The 17,786-nt window shown below is 40.2% G+C and overlaps 2 protein-coding genes across 2 annotated transcripts in view; one reads left to right on the forward strand and one right to left on the reverse strand.

Moving 5' to 3' along the window:
- The first annotated feature begins 218 nt into the window (after positions 1–218).
- Positions 219–1,520, forward strand: LOC139464172 (uncharacterized protein F54H12.2-like). The gene has a single exon (XM_071245698.1). It carries the CDS (start codon positions 219–221, stop codon positions 1,518–1,520), a length of 1,302 nt encoding a protein of 433 aa, XP_071101799.1.
- A 9,400-nt stretch (positions 1,521–10,920) lies between these two features.
- LOC139464173 (uncharacterized) overlaps positions 10,921–17,786 on the reverse strand; it is a 229,545-nt gene continuing 222,679 nt past the window's right edge. The window contains exons 45-48 of the mRNA XM_071245699.1: positions 16,994–17,190; positions 16,012–16,079; positions 14,850–14,906; positions 10,921–13,444 (exon numbers count right to left, since the gene is read on the reverse strand). Coding sequence (XP_071101800.1) covers positions 13,412–13,444; positions 14,850–14,906; positions 16,012–16,079; positions 16,994–17,190 — 355 coding nt within the window. The 3' untranslated portion in view covers positions 10,921–13,411. The remainder of the gene's footprint in view (positions 13,445–14,849; positions 14,907–16,011; positions 16,080–16,993; positions 17,191–17,786) is intronic.

A 17,786-nucleotide genomic window follows, 5' to 3' on the forward strand; every position in this document is an offset into this window, starting at 1 on the left:
ATGGTCGTTCAAATGACTTCGGAATCCCAGAGCGAGGTTGACAGAGCAGAGGCTCAAGACAAGAGGGTGAGGGCTTTAAAACGAAAGGCAGGAGTCAAATGCGTCACTACGAAGAAAATTCGTCGAACTGACAACATCAACGCCACACCTTCCAAGACGGCAAAAGTGCTCAAGTGTACCCCGGTGAATGAAGACAATATCTTTAGTTAAAAGTAATCATGGCTCTGTTGAACGATAAAGAATTCGAAGAGCTGGTGCCAGAAACTTTGAACCTCTTCACTCTACCCCCTTATCAGACTAGCGTTCAGAAACATTACTTCGTCAACGTGCGCCCTTTGAGCCAAATCAACGATTCCACGCCTTTGGAATTTCACGTGTCCAATTCCGGAGGCGACTACGTCGATCTGAAGCGCACCCGTCTGCACCTCAAAGTCAAAGTCACTCAAACGGACGGTACGGCTTTGGCAGAAGATGAAAATGTGGCCCCCGTGAATCTGTTTTTGCAGTCGCTTTTTTCACAAGTGACGGTCTACCTGCAGAATCAGCTGGTGTCTTCCACCAACAACCATTACGCTTACAAAAGTATGATGAAGACCCTGTTGGAGTATGGACACGAGGCCAAGAGCACTCAGTTGACCACGCAGCTGTTCTACAAGGACGTAGCCGAACAAAACTCTGACCTGGAGAGCAGCAACGTCACCGGATCTATCAACGGCAGAATGTCGTTGAGAGCCTCCTACATAGTGGACAGCAAAGTACTGACCATGTCGGGACCCATCTACGAAGATATCTTCGACGTGAACCGGTACCTGCTGAACGAGGTAGACCTCACATTGAAGATGTACAGATCGGATCCTAAATTCTGCTTGATGAGCAACGTGACCGAGCACGAATTCAATTTTCAGATCTTGGACGCCTACCTGCAGGTGTGCAAAGTCAAAGTCAACCCCGCCCTGATCTTGGCTCACAACGAACTCTTCGTAAAGTCCAACGCCCTCTACCCGTACACCAAAACCGAGGTCAAGGTCACCAGCATCCCCACCAGCCAGCAGACGCACTCCATCGACAATGTGTCCAACCCGGTGGCCAACAGATACATCGTGGGACTGGTTGAGAGCGCCAGTTTGAACGGGTCGTATACCGGAAACCCCTTTAATTTCAAGTCCTCCATGCTTAAAAAAGTGACCCTGTACGTCGATGGCGTCAGTGTGCCGAGTCAACCCACGGAGGCGGACGATGTCGAGTCTTACGTCAACATGCTCGACGGCATGGATCTCTGGAAGAAGGACGAAGGAAACGCCATCACCAGAAGCGACTTTCTCTTGGGGAGTGCCTTGTTCGTCTTCGACCTGGACAAGATGTGCGAAGATTCGGAGTACCTGAACCTGGTGAAATCGGGCACCGTCAGGCTGGAACCGGAATTTAAATCGGCACTGATCAATCCTCTCAGTTGCGTCGTCTTGACTCAGAGGAATTCCCTCATCGAAATCGACCAAGCCCGCAACGTGTTCGTCAAGTAAGCGAGGCGATGAAGGCTTCTCAGTTGATGTGCGCCATACAGTGCGACTCGAGCTTACAGAGACACGTGTTAGGCGTTTATGCAAAAGATACTTTACCCGTGCTCCCCCCCCCTTCTTTGCTGAAAAAGGGAGTCGGTCTCATCGTCAATACAGATGTTAGACAAAACAGAGGTCGCCACTGGATTGCTGTGTATCTCCGAGGAAACAACAGAGCAGAACTGTTTGACAGTTTGGCAGAACCAGTTGATGTTGTATTCAATCGTTATTTAAAGTCCTACGTCGGTTCTTACACTCGCAATATTCAACAGTTACAATCTACAGATTCCAAGGGGTGTGGGTTTTACTGCTTGTATTTTTGACTGTGTATATTTAAAGATCATTTAAGATTGAACCAGATTGTCCATCAGTTTGATGTCAATGAATTACAATGGAATGACGCCTTTGTCACTAGCTTCATTTGTAACTACTTCAAATACTGCACTCATGTGAGCACTCCTTGTATTGATTTTTAAAAATATTACTGTGCTTGTAAAAAAATAAAAAAAATAAAAAGTAGTTCAATTCCAATCATATCTTTGTTGTGTATAAATAACTTTGACCGGTAGTCATTCAGATCAGTTCTGAGGTAACATGGAAGAAAAGAAGTGCCTGATACCTTTTCACACACCAGCTACCACATCAGTGTTGGGTGGAACTTCGAGCGGAACTTCGAGCGGAACAACGTTTTGGACCTCTCGACTCTTAAAACAAGCCGATACCACGTTTGATCCGCCGCCCAACCTGATTATTTACTGTTACGCCGTCTGGCAAGATGTCTACAATGACATGGAAAGAACCATTCCAAATATTCGATTTCAAGATTCACTACCTACAGAAGACCAGCTAAAATCTTATTCGTCAGAGTCGGGCAAACAATGTCTTCTCGTGACAGATGACTTCATGCAGCAAGTTTGCAAAAATCAGTTGTTTTTACATCTTTACACCACGCTTTCGCATCATCTGGGGATTTCCGTCATCAACATACAACAATCCGCCTATCCCAAAGGAGAATGCAACAGAACCATGTCTCTGAACACCCATTACTTCGTTCTGCTATCCAACCCGCGTTCAGCGCACGAATACAAAATTTTGGCATCGCAAATATTTCCGGGACAGGCAAAATATTTTGCGGAATCCTTTCAAGATGCCGTTGGGGGAAAAAAATATGGGTATCTCGTTTTGGATGTTTCGCCTTATGCTAATCCGCAGTATGGTCGTTTGCGCACTGGAATATTTCCCGATGAAGTGTGTACGGTGTACTTGCCCCAGTGATGTTACTAAACAACAACAAAAATAAAAAAAGGTGATTTTGCACCGGAGTTCCAACATTTCACTTTCAACCCTCGAAGCGAGCAGACCTTTCTCCTTGCGTCGTCGTCGTCATTATGGATGTATGTGGAAGATTTGACGACGTAGTTCCAGACTGCGCCAAAGCAGACCTCTGTACTGAGGTGTATGGACAAAAGTTTAGTGACAGACTAAAGACTTTTGACAAGTGGCCACTGCAGATGAAGCAGTCACCAACATCGATGGCTAAAGCCGGATTTATATACACTTGGCAATCTGATAAAGCCTACTGTTTCAAGTGCAAGCTACGCGTTCATCGTTGGATACCAGAAGATGATCCGATGATCGAACATTTCAGACTCTCTCCTCACTGTAGCTATATCCACATGGTGGACGAGCCCCAAAGTCAACAAGAAAGGTTAGACCAAACAAAAATGCTATAAAACGACATCGGTCAACGCACGCTGGAACATTTGTGAGCGACCATCTCAACATGAGTGAGCTACTAGAAAAACACGTGACTTTTCTTCTGATGTTGAACCAAGCTAATGCCGGACAAAGAAAAGCTTTGTTGAAACACGCGTCGGGCGACCAGTTAATGGCAGTGATAACTCTGATATTTAACATTCTGAGAGGAAACATACACTTACCGGATGAGGATAAAATACGACTGTCGCGACATAAGAAGTACATTCGTATCTTGGCCAGCAAGACGATCGGTCGACGCGTCAAACGGGAGTTGTTAATCACGCATCATTCGATTCTACCCATTTGCATAAGATCCTATCGATCCTACCTCTCAACCCTTCACGATGAGCAAGCCGATGATTCTTCTGACAAGGGATACATACCAGAGACTGATGTCCGAACAGGAAGAAGAACAGAAGAAGAAGAAGAAGATGATGATGATGACACCCAATCCGATAGCGAATCAAAATCATCGGACACCGGCACCTCCTCAGACAGCGAATGAAACGGAGGACGACAACACATCGACAAGGGATGGTCGAGATGAAAACCAACCCGTAGACAACAATGACTTTTTGTTGCGAGTTCCCGATCATCTTCTCAAAAACATTAGTTCTAAAAGAACTATAGGAAAACTAATGTCTCTGTTTCTATTTCTCAAACATAAAATTGTCACGGGTCACTTAACAGTGACGGGTAATCTGGAAATTGTGTTGCCAAACGGAAACGTGTTAAAAGATTCAAACCTCACGAAGCTGATTCGTTATTACACTCTAGACCCTTCTTCCGAGTCAAAAAGACCAACGGGTTACAATGAGTTTCGCAAATTGCTACTCAGTTTAGGTGTACCGAAGAAGCATCTCGTGAGGAGAAATCACCATAGAAACCCAGAAAACAAGCGTGTGAAAAGACTGTATATAAAACGCAAATCTGTGCTTGGCGTGCCCGGAGGAGACTTTAGAAAATTGGAATCTTTGTAAAACTGTTTAGGGTTAAATATCATTGTTTAATCACGTTTGTATTCATGAATCGAATAAATATTCTTGATGCGAATGTATTGCCATTTTGTTTTGTTTTTTAACATATACCAAAACCTGATACAAAACAGTCGATAAAACCTTGTGATATTTGCTGCAAGAGGTTGTGAGTTAAAGGTGATGAACACTTCGATGTGACATGGTGAAATAATAGAAAAAATATACAATAATTGGTATCAATAAACTCTTGATTTTGTAAAATACAATGTATGTCACTTAGCATGGATTATTTAAATTTTCCCACTCACAGACGAACTCGCATTAGTATTTTCGTTCAAGATCAAAATGGATGTATTTAATAAATCCCAAATAGTATGTACGGATGTTAATCAGGTGCTATTCGATAACTAAACTACGGAAAGGTACATATGAAAATCATGCACACGTTGCTGAGATGATCTTCCGACTTCTACACCTATTTTGCAAGATATTAGACATAAACATAACAATTAATGAAAATTATTCTTATAACTGCAAAGGAATACGAATATATACACTAGCTCATACTGTAAGTATGGTCAAGGGTCAAATGCATTCGGGCAGTGTTTGAAGTAAAATGCTCGAATTCCAACTCGTGAAATAGTCGTTCACTGGTTTCTCCAGTAATTACAAATACTCTGAATGAATCATAATAGACACATACATGGGAAGACATCCTCTCTCCGAATTTAATTTCTCGTGCAAAACGCTGTATTCCCCCACCGAATATCATGTTTCCCACTTGATTTTGTTATAACGCAGAGAGGCGAGGTTTCCAGCAAACACCCCTGAAATTAATGCTAGGCGTCTTATAGTGAGGGTAATACGGCCTTTGTTTACTCGGATGTACGGCTCCACGTGCTCTCATCGAAGCCCAACGGAGAGCTAGCGATACGGTCGCTTTGGTGTATAAATAGATATATATTGTCATGCAACTCACTGTCGCAGGTGCAGTAGCATATCTATATAATTATGCCAAACAATATGTAAAGCGCACCCTCCGATTAGTTGCATTAGTCCGTTCTGTACTGATTTATGATGCCTGTAAGAAGCGGCGTTATGCTGACTCGCAACTGTGCCGCAGTGTGAGCGATGATCTGTTGATATAACTATTCCCCTTACCGCTATTTAAATGAAGATTTAATTACAGTTGTATTTGTAATGGTATTCTTTTCTAATGTTTGATGCTATCAATAACTAAAATTTAAAAAAGAAGATTATTGAATCAGATTTTAGTGACATAAATGTATAAGAATTGCGTTGATGTAAGTTCACTCAACATATATGTTTGGTTCATATAAAAACACTTGTTTGAAGGAAAGTATTATCTCAAAAGTCGCGTCGTACAATGAGAATAGACACGAGAAACGTTGTTGTTGTTGGTTTTTTGTGGTTCAAATGGTTTAGCAACGGCATCGAATTATCCCACAATAGTCTAATAAACTTCTATAGTAAGCAGCAAAGATTTTGTTTGTATAATTGAACAATAAAATGTTTTACCTTCATCTCATGGTGAAAATCCCGCTCTCCAAATATGATGTGACACTTTTAAGTCCCTGGATCCATCATATGTTTCCCATAATGTTCTATAACTGTCGGTTGCTGCTGATGTTGTTTATTTAAATATGTCTAAAACTTTCAATTAAAAATAAAAGAGTGAAAACCAAAATGCTTGTCGAAGAAAAAAAGATTACTTAAATGACAATTTGTAAGCTTTCAAGTATGATCTACTTGGTCTTTCCCGTCTTGAAAGAAAGACAAATAAGACATCACATTATTGTCGAGGTAGTCTTTTCTTCTATAGATATATTATTAAATGGAGGAACAATCGCCACGGGTTTCTTTGAATTTTGATTAATAATTCGATTGGTTCCTTCGTTACTGTCTATAAGATATTTACAAATTTCATTAGTTCGAAAGTCAGATGCGATCATTGATTTATCCAGTACACGTTCACATTCTAAATAGTCGCCACGTCCTCTTCCCATTACTCGTCGAATCAAATCGTTATCGACACGGAAACTCATATCATTTTTGAATTTATCAATTCGTTTTTGGGGTACACCAAGCAAATCGTACTTAGAAATGATCTCCCTTTCAGCCATGTTTTCAAACAAAATGTATTAAGATAAAATCAAAAATTATTTCAAAACAAACTTAATGAAATTTTTAAATATAAACACAATAAAAATGATAAACAACAACAGATTTGACTCCAATTTTTTTGGGGTGTTTTTAGCTATAGTGGGTATACTGTTTCAAACCTATGTGTTCGTGTAAATAAACGTCTGATGTGTTTTCCGAAATGATGCGAATTTGAAGCTCATTGTTGCTCCCTACCGACGAAATGATCTTGACAATGCATCCACATCCCTAGAACTTGAGACCAGCAAAAGTTTACATCTGTACATCTCATATATTTGAGATGGGTGGCGACAAAGTGCATTTCTTCTCGACACATGCATAAAAATACGTTTTGCGTATATTTTAAATAAGATTTCGGGAATTTTCTTTCAAAAGAGGGAATTTGCGAATCATGGTGTTCACACTAATCTTTGATGATACTACATCGAATTTCAGGTTTCAAATTGGGAATGATCCTCAAGGTCTGAGTAATCAGATTTTAGACTTAAATGTATCTCGTCAAGTGAAGGATATTTTCATCTACTTCCTGTCCGAAATTGACTGTTTCCAACAGAAAAGTTTCTCCATGGCATACAACGCCCAATTATCACTCGCCATCGATGACACGTTATTCATTTGCGACAGACAAATGAAAACACTATCTGTTCAAACCACGGGATATAACCATATCGCTCTGTTGGATGTTAGTGATCTCAAGGAAGTCGTCGAGCAGATCATTTCAAGCGTCACAACACTCCAACTTACCGAGTTTCGCAACAGATTTTTTCATTTGAATTAAGGTAAGTTTTCAAGATTACTCCAGTTGGATTATTAAAAAAACACGTTTAACACCTGATATGAAATTTCATACAGGTTTTATTTGTCAAATAACGAGTTTCAATTTCGATATAAGCTGTCTAAATAAGCTCTAAGGTTTCCAGTCTCCTGCTCAGTTCATTCACTCACATTCAACTTGAGACAATAGACTGTTTTTTGTTTTAAGAACTTGTGAGTGAGTGAGTGAGTTGTGTTTAACGCCGCTTTTAACACTATTCCAGTTTTATCGCGGCGTGTCAGCTTAATGTGGGAGGAAAGCCCGAATTGATGCAGGTCTCGGACGTTTACCACTTCGGTGAAACCTACGAGCTAGGGTATGTTGCCGACAAACCTAGAAACATAATCGGGGCGAACCGGGATTCGAACCCACATTTTTCTGACGTGACCAAGGGATGCAACTCTGCACAGCGACTGGGTCCCCCGTGCCCCCCCGTTTTAAGACATAAAAAACAAACAGGTCAAAGAAGATTACATAGTTCTTTAATAAAAAACCCGAACAATGACATACATTTCCCTGTCATATCCCTTATCAACGTAAAGTACATGATCTAAGATTATATAGTAACACATGGTAAGTTTTTTCAAGAAATTCCTTCTCTCCTCGATTTACCGAGAAATCCACCTCTATTGAATACACAGTTCTATGATTACAGCTATCTTCTACTGCTAGATCTACTGTAAGTTTTTTCATGAAAGTTCACAGGGAAATCCTCTTTCTTTATTGAGCTGTGAGTGGAATCTTCAAGGGCATCCAAGTATTGATGGTTCAGGAGAACATCAAATCTGTTATCACCTCCTTTCTTCTCGACAGTCGATAGGATAGTCTTGCAAACATCTTCATCGTGGATTTTGAAAGTTTCAGAGGACAAGATCTCTAACAATATGTTTTTGGGTAGATCACTCACTTTGCATCGGATTGTACATTCCTGGAGACCACCGTTATCGTCTAGCTTAGACATAAGCTCTTCCTTTGAAAGAATAACGACTTCGGGTTTAAAGACCTTGTTGGTGACGATGATATCATCAACTTCTGTTGACGTCCGCTTTAGAGACTTTGCCATAATTTGAGGATGGTGGTGATGGTGTTTAGGCGTGGATCAGATAGAATGTGTTCAGACTTGAAATATACGTTCTTTATAGTCTTTCTTGTTTTTGTTTTTTCTTCTTCTCACAGGGGTTATTTACTTGATGGGAGTGTCACAGTAGTTTCAGATACGGTGTTGTTAATATCAGCAGTTCCCTTTTCAAAACAGTCTCGTGTTTACACGTGTGTTTTTTTTTTTCCCTTTCAACTGTCCGTATACGTCTTGTTGATACAGCTGTTAAAATATAATCTGTAGGTTCACTCGAATAACAGTAACTAGAGACGTTACAAATACGCCCTCGTTGATTTAAGTATTTCCTTTCAAAACAATCTTGTGTTTACACAAGTGTTTTTCCTTTCAACTGTCTGGGAAACGCCTAGTATTTCCTTTCAAGACAGTATCATGGTTACGCAAGTGTTTTTCCTTTCAGCTGTTTTGGAAGGCCCTTCCGTGGGAACTGCACCATCACAATGTTGACGTAGATGTTATCTTTCACTCATGTGAAATCCGAAGGTTCACTGTCCTCCATCTCAACAGTCGGGGAAAAAAATATGTAACTTGTTCTGTGTGTCTAAAACGTTCTGCTTTAATGAAATTAAAACCACTGGCTTCTTTATCGATATCACACGTACGGGTTAAGCGTCGCTCCTTTTAGATTTGATTTTTGGGTTAGGTAGTACGTAACCCAGACACGAACTGAGCAATGCGGTCCACATGTTGGAATTGGTTTGGTTTAGACTCAAATTCACGATGCAAGTTATCACTACGATATAAATGATAACGATTTGAGAAAAAAAGACAGCTTCTGTTTTGGGTATTCTTTTCCCAAAGAGCTTCCATGAGTCGGTTGAGGTGGAACGAGGCATGGATGTGTGTACTGCTGACTCCTCCATGGTAAATGAAAAAAACTATCACCAACTCCTGCATTTATTCATATATTTGTCTTCATATACATGTGACCTTTCTCAAACATTAACTGGAGACGGCCTTTGTTTATATGAGTAGTTCTCTTTTCAAAACAGCATCGTGTTTACACAAGTGTTTTTTCCTTTCAACTGTCCGGGAATGCCTTGTTGATACAACTGATAAAAAATAATCTGCAGGTTCATTCGAATAACAGTAACTGGAGACGTTTCTAACACGCCCTCGTTGATTTAAGTATTTCCTTTCAAAACAGCCTCGTGTTTACACAAGTGTTTTTCCTTTCAACTGTCCGGGAATGCCTTGTTGATACAACTGATAAAAAATAATCTGTAGCTTCATTCGACTAACAGTAACTGGAGACGTTTCTAACACGCCCTCGTTGATTTAAGTATTTCCTTTCAAAACAGCCTCGTGTTTACACAAGTGTTTTTCCTTTCAACTGTCCGGGAATGCCTTGTTGATACAACTGATAAAAAATAATCTGTAGCTTCACTCACTCGACTAACAGTAACTGGAGACGTTTCAAATATGCGCTTTTTTGATTTAAGTATTTCCTTTCAAAACACCCTCGTGTTTACACAAGTGTTTTTCCTTTCAACTGTCCGGGAATGCCTTGTTGATACAACTGATAAAAAATAATCTGAGTAACTGGAGACGTTTCAAATACGCGCTCGTTGATTTAAGTGTTTCCTTTCAAAACAATCTCGTGTTTACACAAGTGTTTTTCCTGTCAACTGTCCGGAAATGGTTTGTTGATACAACTGTTATACGAGGTTATTGGTCAAGGTTAAACAAGGTCATTGATCGCATGACAACCCCCCCCCCCCCCCCCACACACACACACATACACACACACAAGGTCAAGGTTATGTGACGTCATCAGTCACGTGAGGTTAGTAGGTGCACCTGTGACGTCATCAAATGAGGATGTGAGGATGGATACATCTTAAATATATACTACTATCATGTCGCTTAAGATACTGTGTCTGTGCCAAAACTTGGCATCCACTCATAATGTTTTGGACAGTCTCATTAAATTCATGACATAATCTACATTTCATATTCACATTTTGATGTAAAATCAGACATTGACGGTTTCGAGTGGGACGTGACTGGTCCTGAGCAGCAAACAGAAAGCCTTCTGTTTCACTTTTCAGGCCAGACGACCTCATCTGCAGTGTTGCTGATTTTCTCAACACACTGCACATAAACTAAACAGCAGTTTATCGCCTTGCTGTGTTCGCAATTTAAGGAAAGCACTGGCCCGGCGAAGCCGTCTCGGACCGCTCAAATCCGATATTGGACCGTTCAAATCCCATATTGTCCCGCTCAAATCCAATACTTGCCCGCTCAAATACCATTCTGGCGCACTCAAATCCCATGAAGCCCGTATTGCTGCTCCAGTTCTTCAATATGATGAGGGTTGATATGAGCACATTTGGAGAGTTGACAAATAATTACAGTTATTGATTACTTGACGCTCCCAGACACAATGTAGCGCTGTCAGTACTTGCGAACATTCCAAGGAAGGACTAATTCAGCGTTGCTGCCCTTTATAAAAAAACACCTTAAAATACACGTTATTTAAATACATATTTTATTTCAAGAATAGGTAAATTCTTTTATATTTTAATAGTAAATATGTATAACATAAACAAATAATGAAATATGGTTTGTTAATCTCTCATACACGGTTGGCATACATGGAATATATTTACAATGACATTATAAGTATGGTTCCTGACTTTAGATATCGACATCATATATTTCATACATATATATGTATATACATATAAAAATACTACACTCTTATGTGGTATCCAAGATGATCCAACTGCAATACACGTAAGGGAGTTACTCGCTGTATAGTTATGACACGCTATCCCATAAACGTGAAACCTTGACCCCACCTGCACCTAGGGCTATGTACCACGGTCTAGTCGCTTTTAGGGGGTTCCATCAGTGCCTCAATGTAAATTTTTGTAAAATGTGCGATATTGAATAACTTGATTCATCTTCATTAAACATGGTAGTTACCAAATTTGAAAAGGAGGTCTTAATCTTACTTGCAATGACTGTCGATTACCTATCGCCAGCGCGAAGTTGACCACACCCCAAACAATCTGGGGAAAATAAATCACCGACATATATGTTTTTTGAACTGTAGTTCTCCTAATTACATAGCATGTGCGGGGGATCTCTGGACAGGCTGATGTTTACTTCAACATAAGAGATCATGTCGAATACATTTCGCCAATCATTACGTGTATCAAAAGTTTGATATACATTGAAAAAATATTCAACTAATTTTGTCTTCCATCTTTCCAATTGGGGCGATTCTCAGATCTAATTTAAGGTAATCCACCATATCTAAGGCGCGCAACTCTGCACAGCAAATTAAGGCAGTTTCGGACATCGAAATTGTCTCTTTGTGGTGAAAGCCAATCTTATCTACCTCCGGGTTCTACCGCTGTCGCAAGCAGGTGAACGTATCCTCAAAGTGAGCAGTTCGAGTACTGATTAGGCACTACATTTTCTGTGTCGATACACTTCCTGAGCGAAAGATCTCATTTTCACTACATTTTGCATAGTTTCCCATTGTGACCTATATATTATTACCCATCCTCGGGAGTCAGGGCTATGTTATTGTCCGTCGGTAAATACACGTCTATCATATTCAGTCTTGTCTTTGACACGTCTCTGATGCTGGAAGATCTGTAGTGAGTGAGTCAGTGACATGCGCGGAACCAGCCGCTGCATCATGATCAACACAGCAAGTTATCAACACACAAGATAACAGCATGACTACGACAAGGGTAGTATCATCTGACACTAACAAAAATGGTCTGATGAAAGGTCAACAAAAGAGCACATCTCCCTGCTTAAGTAAGGCAATCACCATACTATATGGTCCAACAGTATATGATCTCTTAAAGGTATACTGAACAAAAAATGTAATGGATAATGAATATTTTGGAGGATAGTTATATAAAACTGTGTGTTCAGTCTTCACTACAGAAAAATCCCCCCCCCCCCCCCAACACACACACAAATATTCATGATCCCTAACTTTTTTGTTTTGTATTATCATGGCTAATCCTCAACGAAAATATCAGCTGTGGCCAAATAATTTCTCACTATTTCACTTTCATGCAGTGTAAACACTATCAATAAGAACAAAGAAAAATAACCGAGTGGAAGAATGCGTCATAACTACATGTCCTGTTGGATTAATGCCATGTCATAACAGCAAAGGATACAAGGATATACATACGCTACCTGTAACACGTATTTTATTGTCGTCACATGTGATCATCTTAGTAAAACAGAACGTATACACTGTATAAAGGCTTTTTACATAGCACAAAGAGATGCTGGTTTGAATGAGATAACATGAGATTGAAAACTAGGACATAAAATTTCGGAAATGACGACAGATGCAATTGTGATGGTTGAAGACCTTTTCCTTGTTTAGATTTCTGAAATATTCAAATAATTAAGATGACACAAAACATTGTCACGTCAGCCGCCATTGGAATACGATTACATGCATCAAGTCCCGTTAGTCGCCTCGTACGACAAGCATAGTCGCCTCTTACGAAAAAAGCATTGGTTTGCTGTAGACATATTCTATCCCGGATCTTCACGGGTTAAGTATTAGTTGATATTACAATAAAATGCAGTAACCACAGTGAATGATATCCAGGAACGTGTGTACAGTTGCCCAATACTGTCGACACGTTATATACTCCCAAATGTGCCCAAAACCTATTATACTGCATGTGATGAGGGGATATGAAGCGTGCATTGTCTTCAGTGGATGCATCGTTGATTTCTTCAGATGAAAGACGGAAGATGCAAACATATATCAAAATATAATATCTCAAAATAATGAAAGTGGGCTTTCATAAACCAAGTATGACAAGCATATACCCACCAGCCATCAAGGATTATAAGGATTAGTCCATGGCACATAAAGACAATTAAATGTCAATATCATTCAAGCATAATTGGAATATCCCAGCGTGTCCATGAATAATTCAGTGGCGCAAGACGCCTGCTAGTGGCGTATATGTCTCAACTGAAGATTGTGTTGTTTCTCGCAGGTGTCTCAGGCACTGGAGTAGGGGTGCTGGCGGCTGGACTGTAATACAAGAGACATGTACATATATATCATGTACTCGAGTTCCCGAAAATACACAAGACAAAGAAGAATACACACTATACAGATGTTCTCCCACTTTCAAAAGACACAATACATCATGCAGATATTCTGACATATTCACAAGACAATATACCCCATGTTCTTACACAGTCACAAGACAATATACAACATGCAGATATTCTGACATAATCGCAAGACAATACACAACATGCAGATATTCTGTCAAATCTACAAGACAATATACAACATGTTCTCAAATAGTCAGAAGACAATATACAAATGCAGATATTCTGACATATTCACAAGAGAACATGCCACATACATATGTTGTCACAAATCCACAAGACAATATATCAAATACAATACACGTCGGTGAATGGTGCACAACGACGCGTTGACAGAACCTGGGCCAAGGGAAGTGAGTGAGTATGGTTTTACGCCGCTTATAGCAATATTCCAGCAATATCACGGCGGGGGACACTAGAAATGGGCTTCACACATTGTACCCATGTCGCTAATCGAACCCGGGTCCTCAGCGTGACGAGCGAATGCTTTAACCTCTAGGCTACCCGACCGCCCCGGGCCAGGGCAAGGGTTATAAATGTACAACTGTCTGGAAAGTGTGGCTCCGAAAGGTCTAATCTGTATCATACAGTGAGACAAGTGAGTGTGAGTTGGGTTTCACGTTTCTTTAAGCAATATTTCAGTAGTATCTGGGCGGGGGTCACCAGAAATGGTCCTCTCACATTGTACCCATGTGGCGAATCGAACCCCGGCCTTCGACGTGACGAACGAACGCCTTAAGCACCAGACTACGTCACCGCCCCAACAGTTATATACATTTACTTGGAAACCATTATAACTGTATGTTATGCTTCAACCGATGAGGCGGACACCCTGCATTCCGAAGTATCAAGAACGGATACGTTGATATTACTGTGATCCCGTACGTAATGAGTGAGTGAGTGAGTTGGGTTTAACACCGCTTTTAACAATATTCCAGTTACATCACGGCGTGTCAGCTTAATGTGGGAGGAAAGCCAAAGTTGATGCAGGTCTCAGACGTTTACCATTTCCATGAAACCCACGAGCACGGGTATGGTGTTTACAAACCTAGAAACATAATCGGGGCGAACCGGGATTCGAACCCACAAACATAGGTTTCTGACGTGCCTAAGGGACGCAAATCTGCACAGCGAAACGCGGCACCTTAGACGACTGGGCCACCCGTGCCCCCTCCGTACGTAATGTGTTACTCGTGACCTTATTGCAGGGAACATGTTGCTCCTCCGCAATATCGGAGGTGCGTGTATTAAACTGAACCCATACATTGTCTTCATTGGATATGTTATTACTGAATGGTGAAATAGATGTAGAACCTTACCTTCAGTTGTGATCTCGGCGAGGGGGAGGCGTTGATTTGTGGTCTTCTTATCTCGAACTGAAAGATGACACAAGTTTATGTTGTACATTTTACCTTGCATACTGTAGATGTACATAACACATCGTCATATTTCACTTTAGTGCAATAGTTGTCTGTTCATCTTCTCCTGATCACAATTCTATGACATCTTGGACTGGTTATGTTAGATCAGTCATCACATATATCCTCACATAACTAAAAGCCACAAAACCCTTTTCCATAAAAGCAGAGGTCATGGAAGGATTCCGACTACATCGTAACTACATGATCATTCAAACATAGAAGTCATTACATGTTTATTTTTCCAGATCAGAACCGGCTGTGGTCACAATGAAAGAATCTGGTACAGTTACTCATTTGCTAAAACCTTCCGTACAAATAAGTAGCTTTCTAAAAACACACAATGAATAAAATCAGATGTCAATGTTTGGACCTCTGAAGGTTCCCAAGAGGAGAAGAAGGGGGTCTTGCCTAAAAACTAATGTATGGAACATCATTCGGTTGAAAATATTTATCATCTAGTATGATTTATATCAAATGTGCCTATGTAAAAACCTTTGAAACAAGCTTTTATGTCATTAACATAATATCTAATAAGCATTATTATCCAATGGCGGGCCTACATGAAGTATCAAAAAGTCTGGATTATACACATACTTTCCCCAGTTTCATTTCAGTCAATTGTAGACGTAATGGAAATAACAAAGAGCTTCGGTCACACATTTTACTTCATAAGGATGTCATGGTATGTGCATTGCCTAACGCCCTTCATCCGTGTGACCCCATTGGGATTCAGGGTAAGAATATAGGTACCCAGCAATCTATGTTTCTTGAATGAGGTGACTAAATAGATCTGTTCGTGAAGGCTTGGTCACATGGTTGATTGCATGTCATCCATTCCAATTACGTTGATTGATGCTCATCACTGAATTGTCTGGTCCAGACTCCATTATTTACAGACCGTCGTCATATAGCTTGAATATTGCTAATGGCGGTGTTAAATAACAAACAAACAAACTTCAGCTGTGTGACGCAGACTGATGTACAAGGTTTCAGCTATCCTATGTCTACGATATACCTTCTATGAAATAAATCTTTATACCATTGTCCCAGCAGTACTCACTGTTTCATTGGGTGGCATGATCCGGTACAGGAAGTCCCACGAGAAGTTGGAGAGGTCGCTGTCATCGGCTGTCAGGAAAAATATGCGTTAAGCCCCATTTCAAACACAAGAATGCAAATGAAAAGGCACATGTGACCGATTTCCCTGCGAGTACAACATAATATCTACTGCTCAGCTGACTACAGTGTATATGGTGTACGGGTGGCCAAGTAGTCTTAGACGCCGCAATTTGCTGTTCAGAGTTGCATCCCTTGGGTGTACCAGAATCCTATGATCTTGGGTTTGAATCCCATATTCTTCCTGATAATGATTTTTGGTTTGTGAGCATCATACCCGTGCTGGTGAGTTTTGCCGAAGTGGTGATTTTCTAAGACCTGCACTTAGAGCTTCCTTTAAGCTGACAGACAGTGTTAAAACTGAAATACTGTACAAAGAAGCAGTTGTTGACAACTTCATTATTACTAGCTGTATTAAATGTTCTGTGTACTACGCAGCTTATTCCAATCAATGTGATGCTATGATCTTAACGATGTCATACACGAGGCTTATCTAAGAAAGACGCACATGGCTTGATTTCATTTAACACCACTTTGTGGAGATAATATTTAATAAAACTTAAGATTATGTTTATCAGATCTTCAGTCTGCGTCATTCTCATTTTAATCATTATTTATCTTCCAATGAAGGTTGCCAATTTCACAATAATTTTTCTTCACGTTTAATCATATATTTTCTTTGTTGATATCATTTTGAATATTTTAACCTTTTAATATTAATCAGTTTGATAAAGCCTTATCATCATTTTCAGCACATCCTATTAATTTACTTATTCTGAATTTCAGTGATTAACCACATGGAAAAGCCGGATTAAAAACATTCTCCTATCTCGTAAGAGGCAACTAAATGGATTTGATGTCAGGCGTGGTGTCCTTGTGGGCCATTGTATCCTGAATGCAAGCCTCTCCAATTATAATGAACTCACGTCGTTGATTCTGCTGATCTTTAGCGAACCAAGCACTGTCTCTGAAGCTACCCCGCCCATTCCTCTTCCTCCTCTTGTGGCTGTCATCACTGGATGCTGCTGAGAGGGAGTCGGGCGAGTACATGCCGCGGTTGGCGCTGTAGAAGCCGCCGCGAGTGGCGAGCTGACTGGAGAATGGTTGAGGGAAGGAGTCGTATCTGAAATGTGTAAAGTATATTGTAGTTAGTGAAATCTATCGCTAATAACCACCACTCACTTCTACAACTTGCGTCAGACAAGTCTTATCTTGAGTCTTATATCAAATCAAGCTCTGTAATACGTGTACAGCCTCTAGGCTAGCTTTTCATTCAACAAAACTACGTATACAATTTCTCTCTAGGTTTTCATTTCACTGCCCCATATGTACAACTAGGTCCAAATGGTCTATTTCACTACCCCACTTATACAACAGCTGGATCCGGTGTAACTTCTCAAGGTGTCCTCCCATTAGTGAGACGTCCCAATAGTTAGACAGCTTATAACAACACTTTAAACGGTTGAGTGCACACTAATCCTCATGCTTGTTACCTCAGACTTTAAAATGGAATAGTCCAGATAAGATCTGACAAACAAAGCAAAGTAGCTTTAAATAGATACTTTAATATTATACTTAACATTTAATGACACGTTACATTTGATACATTTTATACAGTTTGTAACAACACTTTGTGACAGTTTTTGGTAATGTACACTCTACATTTAATAACTGTTACAGTTTATTTATCACCGACAGTCGTACATTTCTCATTGCACG

The sequence above is a fragment of the Haliotis cracherodii genome, unplaced genomic scaffold, assembly GCF_022045235.1.
Source record: "Haliotis cracherodii isolate W230 unplaced genomic scaffold, xgHalCrac1.p SCAF_16, whole genome shotgun sequence".
In the NCBI taxonomy this organism is placed as follows: domain Eukaryota; kingdom Metazoa; phylum Mollusca; class Gastropoda; order Lepetellida; family Haliotidae; genus Haliotis; species Haliotis cracherodii.

Bases quoted from the DNA above. Each gene is read 5' to 3' on its own strand.
- LOC139464172 (XM_071245698.1), top strand. From the start codon at position 219: ATGGCTCTGTTGAACGATAAAGAATTCGAAGAGCTGGTGCCAGAAACT.